The sequence below is a fragment of the Nanorana parkeri genome, unplaced genomic scaffold, assembly GCF_000935625.1.
Source record: "Nanorana parkeri isolate BGI_ZX_2015 unplaced genomic scaffold, ASM93562v1 scaffold114, whole genome shotgun sequence".
NCBI classification, from domain to species: domain Eukaryota; kingdom Metazoa; phylum Chordata; class Amphibia; order Anura; family Dicroglossidae; genus Nanorana; species Nanorana parkeri.
Window position 1 is genome coordinate 1,300,090 of NW_017306382.1, and position 27,506 is coordinate 1,327,595.

The window sequence follows — 27,506 nt, forward strand, 5'->3', positions numbered from 1 at the left end:
CAATCGGACAACAAATGTAGACGCATTCTTTTCTCAACCTGGGCATGTTGGGTATCCATTTACTCGTTGTAACCTCATCTTTTATATTTTACAAAAAAATTGGGTATTGTGTTTTTGGGCACTAAAATTAACTTGAGTGTATTTTTCACTAAAATTTTGGGTTTGATAAAGAGTTGTGCCAATATCACACATCGTAAATATTTGAAACTGCTGCCATTTTATTGTACTGGGTCTTTGCTTTTCAGTAAAAGAAAAAAAAGATATACACATATATATATATTAGGGATGTCCCGATACCGATGCTAGCATCGGAATCGGCCCCGATACAGATTTAACCTATTCATGTTAGCAGGGGATAATTGTAACTCTATTACTGCAGTGTACAGGACATGTGTGCTGTATATGTATTATGGATTATGGTTTTACCTATTCATGTTAGGAGGGCAGAATTGAGAGCGCCTCCCACAAGCTGAGCACCGTGACGCGATGCAGCGATCCTAGACTACAAGAGACACCTCGTGAGGCACAGGGATCAGAGTGAAACTGTGAGTGAGGGAAGCTGGGACTGGGCTGGCTGTAAATCTATTGCTATAGTGTACTGGACGTGTGTAATGTATATGTAGTACATATATACAGCACACACCTCCACTACACTCCAGCAATAGAGTTACAATTCTCCCCTGCTAACATGAATAGGTTAAACCATGATCCATAGTAAGCCCTGCTAACATGAATAGGTTAAATCATGATCCATAGTACATAACATGCAGTTGTACTATGGATCATTTAAAGTCACCTGTCCCTTTAAGAAAATATCGGTAATTGGTATCGGCAAGTACATGCGGGGAAGTACTTGTACTTGGTCCTGAAAAAGTGGAATCGGGACATCCCTTATATATATGTATGTATGTATGTATGTATGTATGTATGTATGTTTTGGGGTTTTAAGTATTATTCAAGCCTAAATTGTGGATTATAAGACGAGTGCAAAAAAAATGCCTTGCCTTGGCAGCAAAAGGGTTACAGCAGAGGTCTTAGTAGCCTATATTTGTTGTCTGGGTGGCGCCATAGATATATTAGCCATGCTATGATAGGAAGTGTTTTATTCCCTTTATTTTCACCGGGAGATCCAGCAAAGTCGGGGTAACCATGAATGAACCCCTTGGGCCCCCATTCACACCTAGGCGCATTGTAATATGCGCGTCTGTCACGCGTTTTTACGGCGATTTGCGGTAAAAAGTCGCGCGACCCCAAAGGCTACTTGGGCTGTATCCCAATGGAAAACGCCCTACAAAACGGCCCAAAGTAGTCCCGGGACCTTTTCAGGCGTGGGCCGTTTTGTAGGGCGTTAGGGACGGGGGCTGAAATATGCCTAGGTGGGAACGAGGGCATTGACTACAATGCTATTTATTTTTTGTAGCGCGTTCGTCGAGCGTAGGACGCGCTACAAAACGGTCAGGTGTGAACGCAGCCTTACATCTACAGACCAGTAATCTGCAATATGTCGCGTTTGCGGTGTTTGGTTCCGATGCACTTTTAGGAATAAACTTTTGTGTGTAAACTTTATTCTGATGGCTGCTTTGAAAATGTGAGAAATATTTTCATCCTAATAGTGCTGCTATTCAGAGTCGGAGTGTTTGAATCCGGCGCGGCCTCCCCGTGGATGTGCGGATTAATTGTGTGCGATGGTGGGTGGTTGCTGACGGCGCTTTTCAGCCATCCTACATATTGAATTACTTGCGTGAGAGCGAGAACTCTTGAGCGAAGAGCAGCTGCCAGCTCATCTTGTCTTCAGAACCTATTCATGTTAGCAGGGGATAATTGTAACTCTATTACTGCAGTGTACAGGACATGTGTGCTGTATATGTATTATGGATTATGGTTTTACCTATTCATGTTAGGAGGGCAGAATTGAGAGCGCCTCCCACAAGCTGAGCACCGTGACGCGATGCAGCGATCCTAGACTACAAGAGACACCTCGTGAGGCACAGGGATCAGAGTGAAACTGTGAGTGAGGGAAGCTGGGACTGGGCTGGCTGTAAATCTATTGCTATAGTGTACTGGACGTGTGCAATGTATATGTAGTACATATATACAGCACACACCTCCACTACACTACAGCAATAGAGTTACAATTCTGCCCTGCTAACATGAATAGGTTAAATCATGATCCATAGTACATAACATGCAGTTGTACTATGGATCATTTAAAGTCACCTGTCCCTTTAAGAAAATATCGGTAATTGGTATCGGCAAGTACATGCGGGGAAGTACTTGTACTTGGTCCTGAAAAAGTGGAATCGGGACATCCCTTATATATATGTATGTATGTATGTATGTATGTATGTATGTATGTTTTGGGGTTTTAAGTATTATTCAAGCCTAAATTGTGGATTATAAGACGAGTGCAAAAAAAATGCCTTGCCTTGGCAGCAAAAGGGTTACAGCAGAGGTCTTAGTAGCCTATATTTGTTGTCTGGGTGGCGCCATAGATATATTAGCCATGCTATGATAGGAAGTGTTTTATTCCCTTTATTTTCACCGGGAGATCCAGCAAAGTCGGGGTAACCATGAATGAACCCCTTGGGCCCCCATTCACACCTAGGCGCATTGTAATATGCGCGTCTGTCACGCGTTTTTACGGCGATTTGCGGTAAAAAGTCGCGCGACCCCAAAGGCTACTTGGGCTGTATCCCAATGGAAAACGCCCTACAAAACGGCCCAAAGTAGTCCCGGGACCTTTTCAGGCGTGGGCCGTTTTGTAGGGCGTTAGGGACGGGGGCTGAAATATGCCTAGGTGGGAACGAGGGCATTGACTACAATGCTATTTATTTTTTGTAGCGCGTTCGTCGAGCGTAGGACGCGCTACAAAACGGTCAGGTGTGAACGCAGCCTTACATCTACAGACCAGTAATCTGCAATATGTCGCGTTTGCGGTGTTTGGTTCCGATGCACTTTTAGGAATAAACTTTTGTGTGTAAACTTTATTCTGATGGCTGCTTTGAAAATGTGAGAAATATTTTCATCCTAATAGTGCTGCTATTCAGAGTCGGAGTGTTTGAATCCGGCGCGGCCTCCCCGTGGATGTGCGGATTAATTGTGTGCGATGGTGGGTGGTTGCTGACGGCGCTTTTCAGCCATCCTACATATTGAATTACTTGCGTGAGAGCGAGAACTCTTGAGCGAAGAGCAGCTGCCAGCTCATCTTGTCTTCAGCTCATTGTTTAAAATTAATTTCATGAAGCAAACTGCTTGTATGTGTTGACCTATAGAAGCTGTAATGGGTATTAGCAGGCTATATATTGGGCTTCTGTTCCCTCCACCACTCGCACCATGTGAGCCGGATCCCTCACCAGATTGCAGCAGTCTGACATGTTGTCTAGTCTAAAGCATGCCCAGGTCTGCCTCCTGATACGGTCAATTGTTCCGGTTTGGAACGCTGGATTCTTGTACTTCAAGGTGTAGTTTTTGCTGTAGCAGAAGTGTGTGTGTGTGTGTGTGTGTGTGTGTGTGTGTGTGTGTGTGGGGGGGGGGGGGGGGGTCACATTGGAGAAAATCCTTCTATAATGTAGATTGTTTGTTTTTACTTTTTTAAACAATCTACTTGTATTTAAAGCAGAACTCTGGGCAAAATCTATATTGACCCTTACCGTTGGGCTATCCCTGCATTGCAAGGGTCAACTTATTTTCGTCTAGGGACCAAAATAAGTTATATTCGCCCAATTTTTGGAGCCGGCCTGTTTTTAGAGTGGTCCCTAGAGCCTCTCTCCCCTCTGCTGCAGCGATCTAAGGTCCCTGAGTCATGTTTTATACACAGTGCATAGGATGTGAGGACACCAAGGGACATACCATTGCTGCAATAGAGAGGAGACAGGCAGGAGAGAGCACTGTGACAGCTGGCCACCTCCGGCCACTCTTCCTTCCTTCTCCTTTCCCCTTCCTGTTCCTTACTTCTCCAGTCAAGTAGATGGACAGTTGTCAGAGACTGCTCTGTCCTTTTTGTGATCTTGCACTTGACAGGAAGTTCAGGGAATCTGAGCTGAGAGAGTTGGCGCTGTTAGGAAACATGATGCCTGCAGGAGCTTGGGCAAGATGCACAGAGATACTTTGCTGGGCGATCTATATTTGTTCCGGATTCGTCATTAAATAAACTTTGAGGCCTTGTTCACACCAAATGCAGAGCAGATCCTCGTGTATGGAGGGAAGTCTAGGAGATCCTCGTGTATGGAGGGAAGTCTAGGAGATCCTCGTGTATGGAGGGAAGTCTAGGAGATCCTCGTGTATGGAGGGAAGTCTAGGAGATCCTCGTGTATGGAGGGAAGTCTAGGAGATCCTCGTGTATGGAGGGAAGTCTAGGAGATCCTCGTGTATGGAGGGAAGTCTAGGAGATCCTCGTGTATGGAGGGAAGTCTAGGAGATCCTCGTGTATGGAGGGAAGTCTAGGAGATCCTCGTGTATGGAGGGAAGTCTAGGAGATCCTCGTGTATGGAGGGAAGTCTAGGAGATCCTCGTGTATGGAGGGAAGTCTAGGAGATCCTCGTGTATGGAGGGAAGTCTAGGAGATCCTCGTGTATGGAGGGAAGTCTAGGAGATCCTCGTGTATGGAGGGAAGTCTAGGAGATCCTCGTGTATGGAGGGAAGTCTAGGAGATCCTCGTGTATGGAGGGAAGTCTAGGAGATCCTCGTGTATGGAGGGAAGTCTAGGAGATCCTCGTGTATGGAGGGAAGTCTAGGAGATCCTCGTGTATGGAGGGAAGTCTAGGAGATCCTCGTGTATGGAGGGAAGTCTAGGAGATCCTCGTGTATGGAGGGAAGTCTAGGAGATCCTCGTGTATGGAGGGAAGTCTAGGAGATCCTCGTGTATGGAGGGAAGTCTAGGAGATCCTCGTGTATGGAGGGAAGTCTAGGAGATCCTCGTGTATGGAGGGAAGTCTAGGAGATCCTCGTGTATGGAGGGAAGTCTAGGAGATCCTCGTGTATGGAGGGAAGTCTAGGAGATCCTCGTGTATGGAGGGAAGTCTAGGAGATCCTCGTGTATGGAGGGAAGTCTAGGAGATCCTCGTGTATGGAGGGAAGTCTAGGAGATCCTCGTGTATGGAGGGAAGTCTAGGAGATCCTCGTGTATGGAGGGAAGTCTAGGAGATCCTCGTGTATGGAGGGAAGTCTAGGAGATCCTCGTGTATGGAGGGAAGTCTAGGAGATCCTCGTGTATGGAGGGAAGTCTAGGAGATCCTCGTGTATGGAGGGAAGTCTAGGAGATCCTCGTGTATGGAGGGAAGTCTAGGAGATCCTCGTGTATGGAGGGAAGTCTAGGAGATCCTCGTGTATGGAGGGAAGTCTAGGAGATCCTCGTGTATGGAGGGAAGTCTAGGAGATCCTCGTGTATGGAGGGAAGTCTAGGAGATCCTCGTGTATGGAGGGAAGTCTAGGGGATCCTCGTGTATGGAGGGAAGTCTAGGAGATCCTCTTAATGATAGAAATGGATTGATATAAATAACATGTGTTGCTGCTTTATTTTTGAATCTCACATGAATTTCTGTGTTTCAGATTTGATCCAGTGTACGAATGAGATGAATGTAAACATCCCACATCTGGCAGACACTTTATTCGAAAGAACGACCAACAGCAGCTGGGTCGTGGTCTTCAAGTCCTTGATTACAACGCACCACCTCATGGTGTATGGCAACGAGGTACCGACTTCCCTCCACAATGTTCCTTAGACGCTGATATTGTGATGACATTTCTCCCCAGTAAAGCTGGCCATACACCAATAGAATTCTGTTAAAAAAAAAAAAAACGTTTTTGCAGCGTTTGTTCGAATATCTGTTATTTATTAATCATCATTGGGGTCAAATCGATCAGTTTTGGGATGGAAAATGTTTCTCAAACTAACAAAATTCTAACAGTGAATGTGGTTTTCTTTTGGTTAACTCCATAGAGTTTAAAAGAGAACTGTGGGGTAAGTGTTTTTCCATATAATTCTCTTTAGGGTCACGGAAGGACATATACCGGCACTAGCGTCCTCCCGTGACCCAAAGCTCAGTATACCGCGAGCTACAGCTCACAGTATACTGAGAGCACCGAAGCCGGGACGGATCCCGACATTACTGTCGAGATCCACCCAGCTGCGTGAGTGACAGCTGGCTCTGCCTATCTAGAGCCAGAGACAGCTGTGCCCGCCCCCTCCCCCGTCTGTCCCTCCAGCGCTGGAGGAACAGAGAAGCAAAGGGGGAATGCCTGTAAGGGGTTGGTAACTGACAGTCACCGCTTTCTGCAGGGAGAAGACTATGAGCTGAGCGATCAGCGGTTCATGATCGCTCAGATCTCGATCTTTACAGCTGCTCTCCGCCCCTGACTCCTCCGCTCTCCGCCCCTGACTCCTCCGCTCTCCGCCCCTGACTCCTCCGCTCTCCGCCCCTGACTCCTCCGCTCTCCGCCCCTGACTCCTCCGCCCTCCGCCCCTGACTCCTCCGCTCTCCGCCCCTGACTCCTCCACCTGTCACAGGAGCCAAGCGGGGCCTTTTGAATTCTTTTTTCCTCCCCGCTGCGTCGCCAACACGGACAGGGGAGAGCAGCGATCATTGGAGGGGACACAGAACAGCGCCCACAGGGTGGAGAGAAAAATTCAGGTTGCACAAAATTTTCGCCCATTATGGTACTTTCGGCATTTTGCCCCAAGTACCATTTTCGGACGAAATATTTAGGCGAAATTTCTGTGCATCCCTATCAAAAACAGTTATGGACATTTGATGCTCTTTTCTGATTTAATTACCTGTAGAAATACACCTAGGCAAATATTCTGGGCAGAGAATGGCATCTGGTGCTAGTGGGAATACCGGTCTCTAGACCTGTGTGTGTGTGGAGCATGAATCTTATCCCGATTTCATAGTCAATACGTTTCTTTCTCTAGTTCAGTCGGTGCTTTCTCCTGATAGCGGTCGGGCTGCTCTAAGATGTGTGGGGAAATGTTGAATCTGTCAATTTACTGGTAACATTTTCCTATTAGGTTTCCTTGTAAGAGAGTAGAGGATGTTGTGGTAGGCCACTGATTGACAGCTGGCTGGTCATGTGCACACAGTGATAATGGTGATGTAGTGAGCTCTTCCCTTCTCTCAGCTGGCTGCTTGTTTTAGGTTCTTCCCACAAGCCAGTAATGTAGTGCTGTTGGAGTCATTATTCCCTTTTTATTGGACCCTCTACAGCAAGAAATACAACTGGACCTAAAGTATTTTATGCTCCTTTTTGTTGCTGAGGGTAGTTTTTGCAGCTTTCATCCAATGTTTTCTTTTTTGTATGATTTTTACATTTTAAAGAACTCTGGGCAATAAAAAAATGTTTTTAAATAACCCTTGTGGGGCGGGGGGTAGACCAATTGCAAGGGTAAATGCTTGTTTTTGTCTAGGGGACTCAAAGCTGTTTTACTTGGCTGATCCTGGCTCATGCAGCAGTCAGCATTCAATTCTCTCTCTCTTCGCTCCGGCTATGGAAAACCATTCGGTGTCCTTACGTCTAATGCAAGTCATCGAACCTGCAAAAGACATGATGGTCTAAAGTAGGCTATACAGAGTGCATAGATCGGCCAGTTCATCAAAAAAAATTCACAGTGGGTCTCCCTGTGCCATTTCATGATACCGAGAGTCTGAGCAAACCCCAGTCTTCCCACTGCAGCCAGTGGCGACGTCATTACGTCGCTGCTGGTCTATAAAGATCTACAGATCGGTGGCAGGAGTGGGCATAGCGGCCACATGTCTGAAACACGGGTAACAATGGCTTTAGAACCTGCAAAAACCTTGGCTTCTAAATTCGAAGTAGATGGACTGAGAGTCTGAGCAGCCCTTGTCCTCCCACTAAAGCCAGTGGTGACATCATTACGTCACTGCTGGTCTATAAAGATCTACAGACCGGTGGCAGGAGTGGGCATATCGGCCACAGGTCTGAAAGACGGGAAACAATGGCTTCAGAACCGGCGATGTAGGTGGACCGAGAGTCTGAGCAGCCCTTGTCCTCCCACTAAAGCCAGTGGTGACATCATCACATGGCTGCGGGTCAATACAGCAGAGCCAGTGGTGACATCATCACATGGCTGCGGGTCAATACAGCAGAGCAGTGGCAGGAGTGGGCATAGCGGCCAAAGGTCTGAAACACAGGAAACAAGGCCATCAGAACCCACAAAAATATTTATTGATGGGAACTGGTTAAAAATAATTTTTTTTAAATCTCTATAGACTGAGATTATGACAACAGCCATCTGCACAAGATCCTTCATCAATGTCTCAAATTAATGAGCTTTTAACGCAAAGCTCATTTGCTGAGACCTCCTATTTTCATTGTCTACCAGCCACATGTAGCCAAAAAGAAGCAAAACTCTTGCTTCCACCTGGCTTATTAGGGCTGTGATGAGTTGGGTGTATAAGAAGAAAAATGAAGAGTTGCTGCTACTATAGCAGTGAAATTTGAGCTGGGAACAGCTGTTCTTGCAGGTTGGGATTCCTGTCATAAATTAAATGGGTGTTTACCTGACAGTCACCCTGAGTTTTAAAGTCACTTTTGTTGGAGTCTAGTCACACCTCACCAGCTTCACACGGAGGTGATTCAGCCACGGGATATTTTTTACTTTGCTTGTGGGCTTTACAATTGTAGAAGAGGAAGCTACCTACGTGTTTGCATCTTTATGGACAGCTTTTTCTTTTAAATGACCGTCAGTAGAATAAAAATAAGGTTCTCCATAAAGGAAAGGGTTAGTGTATCTTTACCAAGAACAGAAAATGAATATATATGGCAGCTTACTGGTCTTGTCCTGCCACCTATGTTGAAGATACCCTTCCAGGTATAGCAAATGCCTTGATCGCCCCAGCTGAGCACTGTTTAGATTTGCTGGCACGTACAATGATGGACTACAAGCTCACGTATAATTTACTAATATGTAGGGATGCTTCAAATGCCAAAAGAGCCATCTTTCGGCCGAAATTGCAGCGCATCCTTCGTTTCTCTCTGCCCTGCTCTTTGTCCCCTCTGACGGCGCAACGTCCAGCGGGGAGCAGAGACAGCCCCCCTCCAGAAGGAAGGACAGTGTCGGCACCAATTCAGAGATGATTTGAGGATCTACAGCCGAGTGGTACACAAATAAGATACATTGTTAGGAGTTAAGGTACTTGAATTTATTTTTAAGATTGAACTCGTGTATAGTGTCACTTAGTGTGCCTGATCCTCGGCTTTGTAAATTAAAGCTGAACCCCAACCAAATCACTCTTTAAATACATATGTGTCTGACTGGCTGTCACTGCGGGCTCTTTGTGTAAATCATTACGGGGATAACTTAATTAACCAACATGCATTGTTTTGCCCTCAAATTGTGCAGTCATCAAGCATGGTCTTCTCTAAGGCAGAGGGAGAAAAGCCCAGGAACTGGGTAACCAATGTGTCCAGGGATTTCTTATCTGGCATGTTACCTTTTTCCAGCCTTGCCTATTGGCGCCTGTAAACGCTGCCTTTTTTTTTTCTACCTTAAAAATGCACATTGGTTCTGGGATTTTTAAATAAAGCAAATTGAAATCCTAAATGGCCAACATTTCGTTTGTTAGACCACTGTGGATCTGATTGTGACAACAGTGGGACATGCCTGCACAATACGTGTCGTTACGGCCACTTGTAGTCTCCATCAGGACGGGGTGACAGCACAGGAAAACATTTAGGCCTGGTTCACACCTAGGAGTTTTTGAGCAGTTCGAAAAGCGTTTTTTAACTGCCCAACACAAGAAATCCCACGAGTTTCAATGGCCCTGGTTCACACCTGAGCAGAAAAACGCCCGAAAAGGTACAGGCAGATAGAAGCTCTTTTTTGCCCCATAGACTTTATTGGAAATGCCCCAAAACGCGCAACAGAAGCATGTTGTACATTTTCGTGAGCGTTTTTGCACGTTTATACGTGCGTTCTTCCATTGCCCACAACGGTTTGAGCTGCCAATCAAAACGCACGTCTTCATGCTTGCGCGTTAAAACGCGCATACAAATGTGCACAACGCGCAAATAACCGCATGCTGTTAACGCGCATATAAACGCGGAAAAACGTTGCCGCCTAGGTGTGTACCCAGCCTAAGAAGTCAGTTGTTACCCCTTAACAACAGGAGATACCTAAACAAGGACCCCTTTGGTGGGATCACTAGGTGTCATTTTGGCGAAAGCTTCAGATGTAAAAGATTGAAGACAAGTTTTGAAAGTACACCAACATGTTTCAGCTTTTATTAGATTTTTAGTGGTTGGGTTTACATTCACTTTGAGTCCATCCTGATAATGTCCAAAGACACTCAGATGAAAGAGGATTGCGGTTTGATGGGAACGTGGTCTTCTGTTTTGGCCACTCTGCATCCTTTGCAGGCACACCCTGGCAGACTAATATCAGGGAAAGGATTGATGTGCTGACTTTCCTGGGCACGCACACCCAGCAGATAGGACTCTGCTGCTTATTGTGTGCTAAACATTGAAAAGTACAAACTACTAATTATGTTAATGATTTGTTACACGAGCGTTTCCTTACATCATTGACACATCGTCAGCTGTTCAACCACAGTGTGCTTGGCAGTGACAACACAACCCTGTCAGGGGAGTCGATGATGAGGCAAAGGACAGCGTTCATGTTCCACATTGCGGTCATGTTATCTGCAAGATAAATGAATGGTCACACCTGGTTTTACTATCCATTATCTTCTGTACATTGTCATAACTTTCTAATATCAGTGACTGTTCACCCTCCAGTCATAGGTTGCCTTTTATTGTAGCTGGCCTTTGCATTATTACTCATTATTACTCATTTACAGAAACTATAAAGCAGAGCCGCACTCAGAGTTTATGTAAATTCTTAACAATGAGCTTCTCTTATTTGCTTCCTTTTGGTATGTTTAAAGCGGAACTATCCTTACCTTACCTCCCATTCAGCGATGGTACGTCTACAAGCACCATCGCCAATGCCGACACTGTCGCCTGGGCGCTTCTGGGTTCGGGATCTTCAACCATCTTGATTGGCCGTGCCCAGATTGGTGCAACTCCCATACCATATACAGGCCGGTACAAGTGATCGGGTGGCTCTTCAGCTGGCCAGATCACTTGTACTCGAAAGTCCTCCACCTGCTCTAAGAACAAACTCCAGTGCGTTCGGCCTCTGGAACGCAAACCGACCTGCTCCCTGCGGGAGGGGGCGTGGTGGTGCATTGAAGTCAATGACACCGCAGCAACGCCCCCCACCCGCAGTGAGATCACCCGAAACGCAGGCACAGTAGTGCTTGCTTTTCGGTCCAGTGCATTCTGCAAAAATAGTGCCTACAGTATTTTTGCAGAACGCACCGGAGCACAGGCACTAAAGTGTCTGCGTTCCGGGTGCCAGCAATCGCACTGTGGGCAGTGGACGTGGCTGCGGTGCCATTGACTTCAATGCCATGCCCCCTCCCGCCCCTGAGCGCAAGGAGCTGGCCGGCTTGCATTCCAGAGGCCAAACGCACTGGAACGCGGAGTTTGTGGTATGAACCGACCCTAAAAAACAACATCAATGCTGCAGCAGCATGTACGCCCAGGGGTTCTGATGTGGTTTATAGACCACTAAAAGTGTTATATCTGCCAGCGAGCTAATCAATGCTCACTAAATTCTCAGGTCAGCCCTACCCATAGGGGGAGAATACCCCCCATGTCAGCGTTTGACGATAGCCAGGTAGCCTGTGCCTCTTAAAAATGACAGCTGGCGCTTTTGAGATTTCCTCTGGTCGTCAGTGGAGCTGGCTCCTGGATTGGTCAGACTGGCTCCTGGATTCCATGTTGATTTTTCCACCCCTGCGCCCATGTAATGGAGGGGGGGAGGTGTTTGTAGTCTAAATCAGGAGAGCAGCCTCCGTTGATGCTGCTGCTCCTCCATAGATATAGAATAGTGAGTGAACGTTGTCACTCTAGGGCAGGAAGTATGTGACTAATCATTTTCTAGAATCAGGTTAAGCATGAACTTGGCTGGTCAAGTCATTTTTGTTTCATTTACATCAGTCCCGATGCCCACATTTCATATTCATTTATGTCCATTGACTTTCCCTATATTTATATGAAATGAGAGATTCTACATCAGTGACTGGTCACATAGCCGTAACCTTAAGGCCTCGTTCACACCTGAACGTTTTGTAGCGCGTTCTACGCTCGACGAACGCTCTACAAAACGCTCAAACATCTAAATCCCATGGTATTCAATGGGTCTGGTTCACACCTGGACGTATTTCAGCCCGTCCCTAACGCGCTACAAAACGGCCCACGCCTGAAAAGGTACATTTACTACTTTGGGCCGTTTTTGATGCGCGTTTCCATTGGGATACAGCCAAGTAGCCCTCGGAAACGCGCGTTTGTTGCGCGATTTTTTTACCACAAATTGCGGTAAAAACGAGCGACAACCACGCATATGCAATACGCCTAGGTGTGAACCAGGCATAAAACTACTGTCCTGGCATCCTGCGGGTCCATGCATTTGCTGGGGGTGGCAGGTGACTTATGGAGGTGATGTTTCTCAGACTGACGAAAATCTCATCTTCTGATTTGTACTAAACCAGATACTTGACCTGTTATTGCAGAGGAAAGTTAACCCCTTGGTGTGACAGCTTCAGAAATTGTTTTAGTTCCTGTGTACCGGAGCAATTTTGCTATGTTAGTTTTTACCATACATTCCATCTTCCTCATTCATTCCACCTACACATATTATATGCCGTTTTTTAAAGGACAAAATTGGCTTTAATTTGATTGTGACATATGCATATAGAAATATATTTTTTTAATAGAAAATACAACAATTTTGGGTAAACCATTTTTTTTCACAGTTTTGGCAATAATTTGTACATAATTAGTGTAGCTAATAGAAAGTAATTCATAATAAATTCTTATTTTTGTCCTGATTTATATATGGGTATATCATATGTCTGGGATTTCAGTTTATTTTTGGAGTTATAGGTCACACTACATGGAGTGAAATACAATTTTAGTTTGGAACAATTTTAGAATGTGGTATGTTTGTCTCCTATCTTTAATAGCCTCCTCGGCACTATAGTTTCTTATTTTCTTAATAAACTTATTTTTAAAAAACTTTTTTCTTTTTTTTTAAACTTTTTCCTTTTAAAAAAATGTTAACTTTAAAAAACAGATTGAAACTTTTTTTTTTTTAAGCTAGGCAGCACTAAGGGGTTGTTTTTTTATTTTTTATTTTTTTTTTTATTTACAGGGGCTTTGAATACTAAGTATTCTCTGCTGTATTCTCCTCTGAGATGCTGTATTCTCCTCTGAGATGCTGTAGTCTCCTCTGGGATGCTGTAGTCTCCTCTGGGATGCTGTAGTCTCCTCTGGGATGCTGTAGTCTCCTCTGGGATGCTGTAGTCTCCTCTGGGATGCTGTAGTCTCCTCTGGGATGCTTAGTATCACTTTAGCAACACACTGAACCAGCTTGCAGCATCACAACTCAGTGAGGATCTGTGGCTGTAACATCTCTGTGATCTCCGTGATGACAGTGCTGGACCTCCCTAATTTGCCCCTCCATGGACCAGCGCTCATTGTGCCGAAAACAGTTTCTGCTGATTGAGGAATAGGTCTTTACTAAAAAATCACTTTTAATATGTTTGGCATTTAGTTTTTCTGCTTTTCAGCTGTGTTTGATTGTTTTTTTCTCTTTGTAGCGCTTTATCCAGTATCTGGCATCCCGGAATACTTTATTCAATTTGAGCAATTTCTTGGACAAGAGTGGACTTCAAGGTAAGGTTTCATAGTCACTGTTGCACATACAGTACATGCACTTAGAGGAACACATACCTGCATTGTCCCCTATAGCTGGGGTGGGCAACTGCGGCCCTCCAGCTGTGCTTTAACTACAAATCCCAACATGCCTCTGCTTGTGTGAGTCTTACAATAATAATGGGATTTGAAGTTCCACAACAGCTGTAGAGCTGGAGTTGCCCACCCCTGCCCTAGAGCCCTGCAGCTATGGGCAAATCACCATTGTGACTGGCAAAGCTTTGGCATTTCCTGATGGTGCTTAAGTGTTTCCACCTCTACCTGCTGATTACCAGTGGCCAGTTCCTGTGTGAAACTAATGTGTATCGTCTACAATCTCCAGGTTATGACATGTCCACCTTTATAAGACGCTATAGCCGATACCTGAACGAGAAGGCTGTTTCTTACAGGCAAGTCGCTTTCGACTTCACCAAAGTAAAGCGAGGGTAAGTTTCTGTAAATATGGATGAGAGTATTATTTCCTACTGCCAGTATTTGTCCCTTTCCCCTTATCGAGATCAGCGTCAGGCGACTTAAAAGGGAAATGTACATTTGCGGCAAAGTTTTTCCTGTTTAGCCTGTATGGCACTTTTTGCAGTTCATTGTAATCTTTGAATATGCTTATTGGTACCTTTTTAGTATGAGGCAGCATCTTTATTCCAGGTGTAAACATTTTAGAATTGCTGCAAATGCCACGTGACGCGGTCATTGCTATCGCAGCAGAATGCGTATGCTCCGCTCAACCACATTTGCCATGCTGCCCTCTGTTTCAGAGTGCCACTTATGCTGCTGTGCAGACAGCTGTGCTGGGATAAGCTACTCCAAGTGCCATGTCCCTGTGCTTCCTTCTGAAATGGCACATGGGAGGAGTAGTTTATTTAGAATACGTAAGAGGATTCATAATGATACACTGGTAGAAATGCAGCCTCCAGCTTTACCTGCCATGTGATTTTACAAAGAAATGTAGCGCTAATACCTGATCAGTGACGTAGTAGTTAGCACTCCTGTCTTGCAGCACTGGGGTCCCTGGTTTGAATCGGAGGACACCATCTGCATGGAGTTTGCATGTTCTCCCTGTGCTTGCCTGAGTTTTCTCTGGGTAGTCCAGTCCCCAAAGACATGCTGTTAAATTAATTAGCTACATGTATGTATGTATGTATGCAGGTGAGATAGAGACCTTAGATTGTAAGCTCCTAGAGGGACCTATGTGAATGTGCAGCATCTAATGCACTGTGTAAATTGACAACGCTCTATAAATACCTGTGATAAATAAATACCCCTGCTTGCCTGCCTGCAGCTGTATGTTAATATATCCTGCTGTGCTTTTCCTTAGGGCTGATGGCGTCATGAGGACAATGAACACAGAAAAGTTGCTGAAGACGATGCCCATTATACAGAACCAAATGGATGCCCTGCTTGATTTCAATGTAAGTAAAATGTCCCCAGATCTAGGCAATACTGCAGGGTTCTCCACCTTTGATTGGAAACCTGGCAAAGACAAGTGGCCAATCTTGGAGGAACCAACGGTTGGCTGTATTAAAGGCTGTGACGCACGCGGAGCGGAGTGGTGGCGCGCTGCCTCCGCGTGCAGTGTGTCATGTAATTTTCTCTCCAGCACGTCAGGTTGCGAGAGCTCACATATCTGATCATGCCGAGATGAAAAATGTAATCTTCAGCCAGTCGGCTCGCGTGTATAAACCCGAGCGTCAGCATGCTAAGTCCAGCCAGTGGTTACACGCGTGCCGATTGGCTGAATGTGCTGTCATTCATCTACCTGCACTCAGCTCACACACTGCACATGAACCTCCGTGCCTGACAGCTTTGCTTCACTCTGCACGGCCTCATGTGCAGTGTGTCACGGGCTTTAATGTTTTTGGCAGATTGTTGGGACCCCCAAAATAAGCCAGTGCTGGAGATATCTGACGGCTGCTTCTCACTTTTAATGTGCCTGGTGAGGTGGTCTGCGTGTGTGTGGTTATAGAAGGATCTATAGGTGGTCTGCGTGTGTGTGGTTATAGAAGGATCTATAGGTGGTCTGCGTGTGTGTGGTTATAGAAGGATCTATAGGTGGTCTGCGTGTGTGTGGTTATAGAAGGATCTATAGGTGGTCTGCGTGTGTGTATAGAAGGATCTATAGGTGGTCTGCGTGTATATGGTTATAGAAGGATCTTTTGGGAGTGGGACCATGCCTGTTCTATAGTATCCACCCTCTGATCTCCACGTTTTCAGTGATTTCAATTTTCTTCTCCTTTTCTCTCTAGGTAAATGCCAACGAGCTGACAAATGGAGTCATTAATGCTGCTTTCATGCTGCTCTTCAAGGATGCCATCAGATTGTTTGCCGCATACAACGAAGGGATAATTAATTTGTTAGGTAAATAAAACTGATGTGTCATTCTGAAACATTTGTTACGTGGCGGAAAACCTGAGGGCAGAACGTTTTTCTCTTTCGACAAGTGATATCAGTATGAATTACCCTATGCAAAGTGAGGCCACGTGAAAGCCGTCATCAGAGGTGTCTAGTCTTCACAGCAGTCAGTCACTTGGGCTGTTATGGTCGCTTCATGAGACATGATATTCATTCCTGTAGCCAGATAATTGATTAGCACGTTGCATGCACACGTATGCACTTCCTGATTTTATAGCAGACAGTATATTGCAGAGATGAATAGGGAAGGTAATAGCTATGCTCTTGGTATTTCTTTCACTGTGTTTTTTTGTGTGAGCTCTTTATCTAAAGTGACACTAAACTCAGGAGTTAAATCTTAAAAATACATTCAAGTACCTCAACTATTAACAAAAATGTATCTTATTTGTGTATCACGCGGCTGTAGATCCTCCAATCGTCTCTGAATTGGTGCTGACACTGTCCTTCCTTCTGGAGGGGGGCTACTTTTGTCCCACATGGTCCCTGTGTGTGTTGTAAAGTAGTCACCGTTCCAAGCTCACTCCTGTGATGGACTACAATCTCATATTTAGTTCATTTGTATTGAGATCAAGGAACCATGGAGCCGGCTTCCCGACCAATCAGGAATCCGGGCTTTGCGTCATTACACAGCGCTTGGCTTCCTGATTGGCCAGAAAGCCAGCTCCATACTTTCTCATCACCTAGTGACGAGAAGCATGGGGATGGCTTCCCTGCTAATCGTGAAGCCGGGTGGGGGAGTCTTTACACGCCGCCTGACATCCTTAATGGGACTTCCGGTATTGGTATCGGCGAGTACTGAAAAAGAAATATTGTTACCCGATACTGAAATACCGGTATCGGTGCATCCCTAGTTTCCATCCTTGAAGATATGTTTTCATATAAGCCAAAAGCTATTCTATCCGATGGGATTAAATAGTAAAACCTGCAGAAACAGAAGTACCTGTTTTGCCATGTGGATCTGAAGGTGGTCATAGACTGGCACATTTCACCGGCAAGGGAGAGCCTCGTAGACCCCTGTGTGGTTCATCCACCTCCATCCTATGCCAGTTGGTGCAGGGAGCTGAGCTTTATAGACTTCTATGGGGCTCTTCTCCGCAGAGAGAGGACTTCTCTAAGTTAAAGAATATGTGCTTTGATCTATGTGCACTTTCTATACTATACATACACCTTACTGACTTTGTTGTCAAGTGGTTTTACCCCAAAGTTCTCCCCAATCTTCTCTCCTAGAAAAATATTTTGATATGAAGAAGAACCAGTGTAAGGACGGGTTGGATATTTACAAGAAGTTCCTCACCAGAATGACACGGATTTCCGAGTTTTTAAAAGTTGCTGAGGTACGTGCGATCACATGGCTTTTATTGAAGGCCGGAGGGACTATGATTTCAGCTTTCTCACTTTGCGTGTTGTTCTTGTAGGACATATCTGCTTACCGTGTGCTTTTTAACCCCTTCATGACTGAGCTTTTTTTTAGTTCGGTAATGACACACTTTTGACATTTTTGCTGTGTGATTCTTCCACATCAGTAATATACTTTCTTAGAAAGTGCACCCACGCATATTATATGTTGTTTTTCAGAGGACTATATATTTATATCACATATGTGTACCTAACGCTTCACTTAGGACAAATAAAATATTTTTTTTAAAAAAGGAAAAAACGTAAAGAAAACAATTTTTCCTCAGTTTTGATTTGTAGTATTTTTTTATAGAAAAACAGCACTAGTAAAAAAAAAAAGCATTAAATACATTGATATGTATGGCGATACCAATTATTGCATTTATTGTGAATATCAGCCAAAATAATCGGCCTCGCAGATAATTGGTCGACCCCTAATGTGTAGCATGCCCAGTGTAAACAACTGGTTACATGGTGTATTTATATACGTTAGTTTTAACAATGATATCAAGATATATCTACGATTTAACCTCTTCATGACGGGAGACGTACACTATATGTCCGGACGCAAAGTGCCCAAATGACTGTTACACTGTACGTCCCGCCACGAAGTGCCCAAACGACTGTTCACGTACACTGTACGTCCCGCTACGAAGTGCCCAAGCGACTGCTCACGTACACTGTACGTCCCGCTACGAAGTGCCCAAACGACTGCTCATGTACACTGTATGTCCTGCCACAAAGTGCCCAAATGACTGCTCATGTACACTGTACGTGATCAGTTATTTGCGCTTCTGTAATGCTGGTAACCGCTGAGAATCAGTTGTTACCATCCATTAACGGATGGGTCAGTATTGAGGCATCCATTAATGAAAGAATTTAGCTTTTTCAGACACCCGGTCTCTTTCAGGAATCAGGTGTCTGACAGAACAGAGCCGCGTTTGCAGCTCTTGCCGTTACTCTGAGGGCTTGTTCACACCAAATGCGGACCAGATCTGCATGAGTTTCTGCACACGCAGTGCAGTATGTTTTGACGCATATATGACGCTTTCCGGGCCATTTTGGTGGAGAAGTTTGGGTTTTTTTTAGCCTAAAATGGTCTTTAAGTGCGTTTCAGGGTGTTAGCATGCGTTCCAGAGCAGTAAAAATGGGGCTTGCTGCAGTTTTTTTTACATGCTCTGGAACTGAACGATGCGGTGTGAACTAGAGCCCAAAATACCATTGGAATACATTGGACGCAGTTTTTGATCCGTTCTGTAACTACTTTGCTCCTGGAACGCGCTTGGTGTGAACTAGCCCTTAGTGACATCTGATCCTGAGATGCTGCACGATCACTGTCACTGGCTTTTCTTGCCTTTGAAGCAGCCTAATAATAACCACAAATTAATTACATTATCAAGCATTAATACTGAGATTAATTCACAATGATTGCTTGATATAATTAAATAAAAATGTAAAAAATGTTTAGAGAAAGTGTAATAAAATGATATATTTCAATATATTTTTATGCTATCATTAATATAAAATTAACCATTTACAATGAAAATTTTCAACGCAGCTGCAGATTTGTTTTTCACCCTAAGGATGAATTATTCCCCCCCCCCCCCCCGTCACTGTCACAAAGTGTGACACTTAGTGACAGTGACGTATGCCAGGTGATCACTTTTAGCTTTAAGAGGAAAAAAAAGATTAAAATGTTAGGTTTTAGGCTGAGAAGTACAGAAACATTTCTAAAATCCTGGGGATGTGAGGTTTTTCCAAGCAAAGGACAAATAAAATGGCGATATTGCAGGGAGAGTGGGCAGCCTGTGTGGCCCCCTCCTCCTGCAGAGTGCTATCCTCCCTGCTGCCTGTCACATAACTCAAGATCAATCCGGTTTGGGATACCAAGGGATACCGTTTGGCTGATCACTCCACTGCTGCTGCCGATGTGTGTTGGGGGGGGGGGAAAAATTTATGGAGAGCAGTACACAGAATAAAGAATTAGGTGAACTTGAAGTCCTGGGGGCTTTGCTCTTATCTGGGCTGCTCATTAAATTTTTAAACGGCAAATCCTGAAAACACCTATTAGTACACGTACTACTCCAGAAGGTTAAATGATTTTACAGTTGAGGTGTTATGAAAACACAGCCACACCATCCCAGGCTGCTAGTGGCTCTTAGCAACTTTTGACAATCTGCGCAGTGCCACTTCCCGCCCAGCTCACTGACGTTGCCAGGAGCTGAGTAGGAATGTTCTGGCTTGCGTCTCTGACAGCACGGTCCAGAGCACTGCGCTTCGATGTGCCCAGAAGTGATGGGCTGGTTCTACTCATACCAGAAAGTCAGAACTTTAAGAACAGCTGTCATTAAAGCAATTGAATTAACCCTTTCTATATTTCTTTTAACTTTAGCAAGTCGGAATTGACAGAGGAGACATCCCCGATCTATCTCAGGTAAAAGAAGCATTTTGTCATTTATTTTGTATGCATTTTGCTCCAATCGTGGTTCCCCTGATCTTTGCTTATATAGAAAATGAAATGATCAGGTCTTGTATCTGAAGTCAGAGTTTTGGAAAGATCTGTCAGAGAGAGCTGACGTTGAAGTGGATTTAAACTAGGGATGTACCGATAGTAGCGTCAGTGCCAATACCGAGTATTTGGGTGAGTAGTCATATGCTCCTGATGCTTATCCTGATATTGGAACTTCTGGTATCGGGAAGCAGGGCGGCGAGTCATTACACCTCCTGATTGGGCAGAAACCCGGCTTCATGCTCCCTCATCACCTGGTGACGAGGGAGCATGGAGCCGGCTTCCAGGCCAATCAGGAAGCCAAGCGGCATGTAATGACTGGCCTCCCAGCTTCCTGATCGGGAAGCTGCCCAATCAGGAAGCCGGGCGGCGAGTCATTACCCGCACCCAGCTTCTTGACTGTGCAGAAACCCGGGTCCATGCTTCCTTGTCTTGGTGACGAGGGAACATGTAAAAGGCTTCCCAGCTAACCAGGAAGCAGGACGGCGAGTCATTCCTTATGGGACTTCAGGTATCTGTGAGTACCGGAAAAAAATATCGGTACTCTATACCAAAAACCCGGAATCAGTGCATCCCTAAGGATTATCCCTGGGATAATTTACTGAGGTACCATATCAGAAAAACATAATTTCAAGGGTGGCAGACATGTCTTCCCATCTCGGTCTGTCACTTTAAAGAATGCCAGGCTTTTTTTTATTTATTAACCCTTGCAGTGGGGCCGCAAGTGCTCATTTTTGTCTAGGTGCTAAAATAGTTATATTCACCTGAAGCTCCTGAGTCGGCCAGCTGTCCCAGCGCTGCCTCCAGCCTGTCTCCCCCTCCCTGCAGCATTGTGATCTTCCTCAGCATCTTCATGTCTATAGTATTTATGGCACCGTAGACCACTGCAGAGGAAGGGGGAGAGAGGTTGGAAGGACTGGTGTAAGAAGATGCTGGTTTGGAGTTTCGGGCGAGTCTAGCTTTGCGCTTCGTTTTTTTTTTTTTTACCTAGAAACAAATGAGCAGTTAACCCTTTCAGTGAGGTGGGTAACCCCACTGCATGGGGTAATAAAACATTTTCTGGAGTTCTTCTTTAATAAAGAGGGTCTGCATACCCTCAAAATGTTTTGGGTGTTTTTGGTATGGCACTTCAGCTGAACTTCCATTGCTGGTCATAGTTTAGAACTATCATATTTGCTATAAGTAAGATCGCCTGAGTAGAGGAGCCTCATCTACAATCATGTACAGAAGAGCAGATTGTTACTCTGGGCAGACTCTTGTTGTATTTGCAAGCTGCAAATTTTGAAAGATTTTTTTTTTCCAGACATTTTTATTGGTGAAGCCCGGAGTGCAGTGATTCACTGCCATATTCTGCTGCTTCGTGGCGGGAGGAATGTAATCAGATGATCATTTTTCATTCTACATTTGTTGTGCATTCTCCTAAATATTTGCCAGAGAACACTCCGCATTATGGAAGGCCGACCCAGATGTCTGGCTTCCAGCTGCACACACACAGCGCAGAGGCTTCACTCGGAACAGTCATCTATTATATACATATAGTCACACTATTGATATTTTCCCAGCTTGCGCCCTTTTTTCCTGGTGTATTGATCCTTGTTCTATGATCGGTAACTGCTGCCGGCAGCTGCTTTATCTGCTGAACAGCACTATTCCCGAGCAGGATAGTAGTGTTCTGTATCAAGGATTCACTTTTAAAGTGCCAGGGCAGCTTAGCGTAAAGCTGAGCTCCAGATAGGTAAAAAAAAAATGCAGGTATGTGTTCATTTAAAAAATCATTAAAATGAATATAAACATTAAAGGAGAACTATGAGGTGAGTTATTTTCACTCAACCTCATAGTTTGAGCCGACGTGTAACAATTAAACTGTCACGCGTCGGTTCAATAGATCGGGAAGTGAGCGAACACATACCATCGCTCCCTCACTTCTCGATCCTGTCCCTGCAGAGAGCCCTGACTGTCACTCATGGCTCCGTGCAGGGATTCCCCCCCTCCCCGCTCCTCCAGGGCTGACTGGCGGAACGGATGGGGGAGGGTACAGCTGGCTCTGCCTCTAGATGGAACCAGAATAAAAGCTAAGAAACCTAAAGGGAACCGGAAAATTTACACTAGAAAGTACTAAACTGGAACTGATTTTCTTATGTACATCTGGAACTTTCACAGCCAGGGTGTTCACTCTGCATTGCATTCATACCACGGCCCTAAAGTCTACTTCTACTGACAAATTTGAGAAAACCCCCCTATATGTGACCATACACTGGGAGATTTTCTTACGAATGCGCAAGAAAAAAATTGGATCATGTCAGAGACCCGATGAATGTCATTCACAATTTTGTTTGATTTTAACATTAAAAGAAGAACTATGAGGTGAGTGAAAATCAATCCTCATAGTTCGAGCCGACGTGCAACAACAAAACTGTCACACGTCGGCTCTATTGGTCGGGAAGTGAGTGAACACATACCGTCGCTCGCTCACTTCTCAATCATCTCCCTGCAGAGAGCCGTGACTGTCAGTCACCCCTCCCCGATCCTCCAGCGCTGACTGGAGGAACGGACGGGGCGGGTACAGCTGGCTCTGCCTCTAGATAGGCAGAGTCAGCTGTCACTCACGCAGCTGGGTGGATCTCGACCGTAATGTCGGGATCCGTCCTGGCTGCGGCAGTCTCAGTATATAGGGAGCTGTAGCTCGCGGTATACTGAGCTTTGGGTCACAGGAGGAGGTTAGTATATGTCCTCCCGTGACCCTTAGGAGAACTATGGGGAAAAACACTGACCCAATAGTTCTCCTTTAAAGCAGAACTCTGGGCAAAACTGTTCTTAAAAGATAACTATGGTGTAACCTTTTTTTTTTATCCCATAGTTCTCTTTAGGGTCACGGGAGGACATATAGTAACCTCCTCCGGTGACCCAAAGCTCAGTATATTACGGCTACTGCCCGCTATATACTGAGAGCACCGCAGCCGGCAATACTGTCGAGATCTACCCAGCTGGCTGATTGACGGTGAGCTCTGCCTATCTAGAGGCAGAGCCAGCTGTGCCCGCCCCTCCCCCGTCCGTTCCTCCAGTCGGTGCTGGAGGATCGGAGAGAGGAGGGCGGGAATCCCTGTGGGAAGTGGTGACTGATGGTAACTGCTCTCTGCAGGGACTTGATTGGGAAGTGAGCGAGCGATGGTATGTGTTCGCTCACTTCCCAACTCTAACCATGAGGATGAGTGTAAATCACTCGCCTCATAGTTCTCCTTTAACCCTTGCAGTGGGGCTACCCCCTCCCACACACACACACACACAGACACACATACACACACACTGCAAGGGTTAAGTGCTTGCTAAAATAAAAAAGTTATCCTCGCCCAATCATCGGAGCCGGCTTCCTCTTAGGTCCCCTCTGCCCCCTTCACTGCAGCATTCCAAGGTCCCTCTGCAGTCTTATCTCAAGCATTGTCTTGATGAGGCTATAGGGAGGTGTTCTGTACTCCTAACACACTTCCTGCCCTAGGGTGACTACTAGAGATTCACCAAAATGAATATTTCAAAAACAAAACCGAAATTTTAAAAAGTCAGGCCAAAACCGAAAATGTTTTTTATTTTAACTTTTCAAAACAATTTAAATATTTTATTTATTTTTTATAAACTTTACATTTATTTTTATTTTCTTATTTAAATATTTTTATTTTACTTTTTGTGGCTTCGGGGAAATATTGGGGATCTAAACAGACCCCTGATATTTCCCTTTTAAAATGGAAAAAGAGAACACAGAGTCCTCAATCTCTTTTTCTGTATCCCCTGTTATAAATGAACAGGAATCCTCTATACTGAGTGTGTTCCTGTTCATTCATAACATGAGGACAGAGTATGTTTACTATAACCACAATCATGAATGAACAGGCGGGGATGTAGATAACTTCCCATTCATTCATAATTGAGTATATAGTAACCACGCTCTGTCCTCGCTGCGGGAGGAGAGCGCTATGAGCGGCCAGCGTCTCTCCTACCACATTGCTCAGCCTAATGTCACAGATCGGGAGAGCGGTGTGGGGGCGGAAACAGCCCGCGCTGTCACAGGAGGCGGAGCTCTCCTCCCGCCCTGCCCAGCCTCCTGTGACAGCTGTCAGGATGGAGAGCGGGTACAAGCAGTCAGTGATCGCTGAGTGTTTGTACATAATTTGCCAATCAACTAATACCTAGGACAGCGGTGGATATTAGAAGTGTCTATGCTCATTACTGCTCCTGTTTAATTTCTCTTTTTTTCTTTTAATCATGCATCCAATAAACTTTACAAATTTTATTTAAAAAGACCATTTTGAATTATCATTTGGAGTGCCTTAAAAACCCCACCTTTCCAAACACTCCTTCTTCTTACAGAATCAATGGCAATCCCCTGCACCTAGCATTCACTAAATGCACCGAGCCCACGCGTTTAGCGCAATTCTGTGTGTGACTGAGCCCTTGAAGAAGACTTTTATCCATATCTTTGATAGGACAACAAATACACCTTTAGAAATGTTGAGTAGGGATATACCGATACTAGTATGCCGGTGCCAATACTGAATATTTGGGAAAGTACTCGTACTCCCCCAAATGCTCTGATACTTACCCCTGGTACCGGAACTTCTGGTCAGAAGGAGATTTCCTCTGACTGGCAGTGCAGCAAGGGAACACGGGAGCCTGCTTCCCGGCCAATCAGGAAGCCGGGCGGCAGGTAATGACTCGCCTCCTGGCTTTCTGATTGGCCAAGAAGCCGACTCCATGCTGTTTGTCCGGCATGATGCTGATTGCCCGGAAAGGCCCAGCAAATCAGCATGGAGCCGGCCAATCAGGAAGCTTGGCGGCTGGTAATGAGCTGGCTTCCCAGCCAATCAGGAACCTGGGAGGCAGGTAATGACCCGCCTTCCAGCTTTCTGATTGGCCGCGAAGCCGACTCTATGCTGATTGGCAAGCCAGGTTCCCGGCCAATCAGCATGGAGCTGTCTTCCTGGCCAATCAGGAAGCCAGAAGGCGGGTCATTGCCTGCCGCCCAGCTTCCTGACTGCCCAGAAAGCCGGCTCCATGCTAACGGACGTATCGATACTGAATAACCAGTATTGGTGTATCCCTAATGTTTAGTAGGCAGTCGTCAAACAGATAAATAGAGATAATGGCTGACTTTTTATTCTTTATACCTTATTATTTTTCTTTTCCGCTCCATTATTCTCACAGTGGCCATTTTTACTAAGGGCAGATCTCCCTTTACTTCCGGAACTCTGGCACATGTGACTAGAACATGTGACCACGCACACCATCTCAGAGGAGGAAAATGCCTTTCCCTGAGATCTCCTGAGATTACAGATGAGATTTCCCAGCAATGCTCTGCTGATGTAATCTTCACAACCTTTGGGCACGATTACATCACTAATGCCCAAGAGGATTAGGAAGAGGAAAGACAATAATATGTTTGCTGATGTGAATTTTAGTGAAAGGGAGGTAAAGGCTTTAGTGTCAGGGTTTAGCGTCTTCGGGTGTCTCTTCATTTTGAGAAAAAGTTTTTTTGGGTTTTTTGTCTGGGGAACCTGCATCCTCAGAAATATGGGGGGTCAGCACAGCTTGCCTCTCCTGTGTACGAATGATGTGCAAACATTAATGGCTGTTTTGTTGGTTTGAATACTATTTAGTTCTTTTATTTCAACAGGCTCCAAGCAGTTTGCTCGATGCCCTGGAACAACATCTTGCCTCTCTAGAAGGGAAGAAAATCAAAGACTCCACAGCAGCGAGCAGGTGGGAAAACTTTATCCTGGATGATATGGAAAGAGCTGTTTATTAACCCGTAAATTATGTTGGAGGCCATTGCTCTCAGGGAGGGGGGACGACGACGACATTAAGCGACTGGGGAACGTGGGGATCTGGAGAGGGTAGGCTAGTTGGTTCTGGGTTAAAGAGGATCTCCGGGCAAATCAGATCAAATCAGTGCTCATTTTGGCTAGGGAGCTAAAATAACAGTTATACTCACCAGACCCGTGATCCCGGCTTGCTGTTAAACGGCTTCCTGCAACCTCTCTTCTCCTCCCGCTCCAGCAAAGGTATGTCCTTCGTCATCCTCACAATTCTATACACTCTATCGGACGTGGTGACTCGCAGGACCTTAGACCATTGGAGTGGAGGGGGAGAGAGGCTGAAGGGACCAGTCTAAGAGCAAGCTGGGATCATGGTTTGGGTGAGTATAACTTTAGGCAAAACAATCAAACCTTGCAGTTGGGCTACCCCAACACTGCAAGGGTTAATATTTGATTATCCCCGGAGTTCTGCTTTAAATGTGAAGCCATTTCGAGAAATGGGAACTTAATATTTTTCTTACATCCAGCTAGAAGCCTTGGGGTAGCTGCAACCTGAAGCGAAGTTTGCCCATCGATACTAAGGACTTTTTTGGGGATATACATTGGATACATGCTTCCATGAAAGCGTTGATGATGTAACCGTTTTGTACCTGCAATGAGGGCTGGTACACACCATAAACAGTGCGTTCCAAAGCGGTCAACCTGATGTGCCACACGTTCTGGTGCGACCGTTCGCACTGGGTGGGGGGCATGTCTGCAGTGCCATTTACTTCAATGCACCCCCACGCCCCCTCCCGCCCCTGAATGCAGGAAGCCGGCGGGAATGCGATACAATGCGTTCCTAAGGCTAACCGCTCTGGAAGTTAACGCACTGTTTATGGTAGGAACCGGCCCTAAAGCATTTATATTTTTTGAGGCTGGAGCTGGTCTTTAAATTAGCAGACCATGTAACTATTTCACAAGTAAGTCTCCACAACTATTACAACTGGATAACCAGCTTCTTGTATATGGCCCGTCCTGACTGGTTCTTTTGAAACATGTTTGATCTGATTGGCAGTGAAACAATTGGCCAAGATCCTAAGATGCCGGCAGTCTCTCTTGAATGTTTGCTGAAATGTTTTAGATGTGAGATTTGTGTTTTATATCGAACATCCTGGAGCAGCAGCCAGGCAACTCCCTTCTGGCCATCCTCCAACAGGATGGATTACTTTGCCCATGAGATGCAATTAAATATGGATGCCTTCTAATTATTTTTATTTTTTTTCACTGACTGGTTATTTGTTTGGGATGAAATGCGTTTTCTGATGCATTGCCAGAGCGATCCCCGCTATTGATTTTGGAGCTAGTGGAGATAGTGTTAATCAAGGCTGCATCATTATTGATGCCCCACTGCTCCCAGCCTGACACAGCTCATTGTTTTTCTAACTGGGTGTAAAATAAAAACTAGTAGAGAGATAAGTCTGTTTCTGTTATTCAGATGTAAGCGCCATTCTCTGGTCCTAATTTGAAAATGTAAACTATTTTTGGAATGCAAAAAAATCCAGTTTAGAACTTTTTTCCCCCCCTTATTGCTGCATTGTTAGTACTGTGAGAGA

The 27,506-nt window shown here is 45.2% G+C and overlaps 1 protein-coding gene across 5 annotated transcripts in view; it reads left to right on the plus strand.

Annotated features, from left to right (window-relative positions):
* PICALM (phosphatidylinositol binding clathrin assembly protein) overlaps positions 1 to 27,506 on the plus strand; it is a 97,210-nt gene that overhangs the window by 22,442 nt on the left and 47,262 nt on the right. For all 5 annotated transcript variants that reach the window (XM_018553262.1, XM_018553264.1, XM_018553263.1 and 2 more), the window contains exons 2-9: positions 5,548 to 5,690; positions 13,683 to 13,758; positions 14,120 to 14,222; positions 15,110 to 15,203; positions 16,038 to 16,149; positions 17,431 to 17,537; positions 19,991 to 20,032; positions 25,770 to 25,855. In XM_018553262.1, coding sequence (XP_018408764.1) covers positions 5,548 to 5,690; positions 13,683 to 13,758; positions 14,120 to 14,222; positions 15,110 to 15,203; positions 16,038 to 16,149; positions 17,431 to 17,537; positions 19,991 to 20,032; positions 25,770 to 25,855 — 763 coding nt within the window. The remainder of the gene's footprint in view (positions 1 to 5,547; positions 5,691 to 13,682; positions 13,759 to 14,119; positions 14,223 to 15,109; positions 15,204 to 16,037; positions 16,150 to 17,430; positions 17,538 to 19,990; positions 20,033 to 25,769; positions 25,856 to 27,506) is intronic.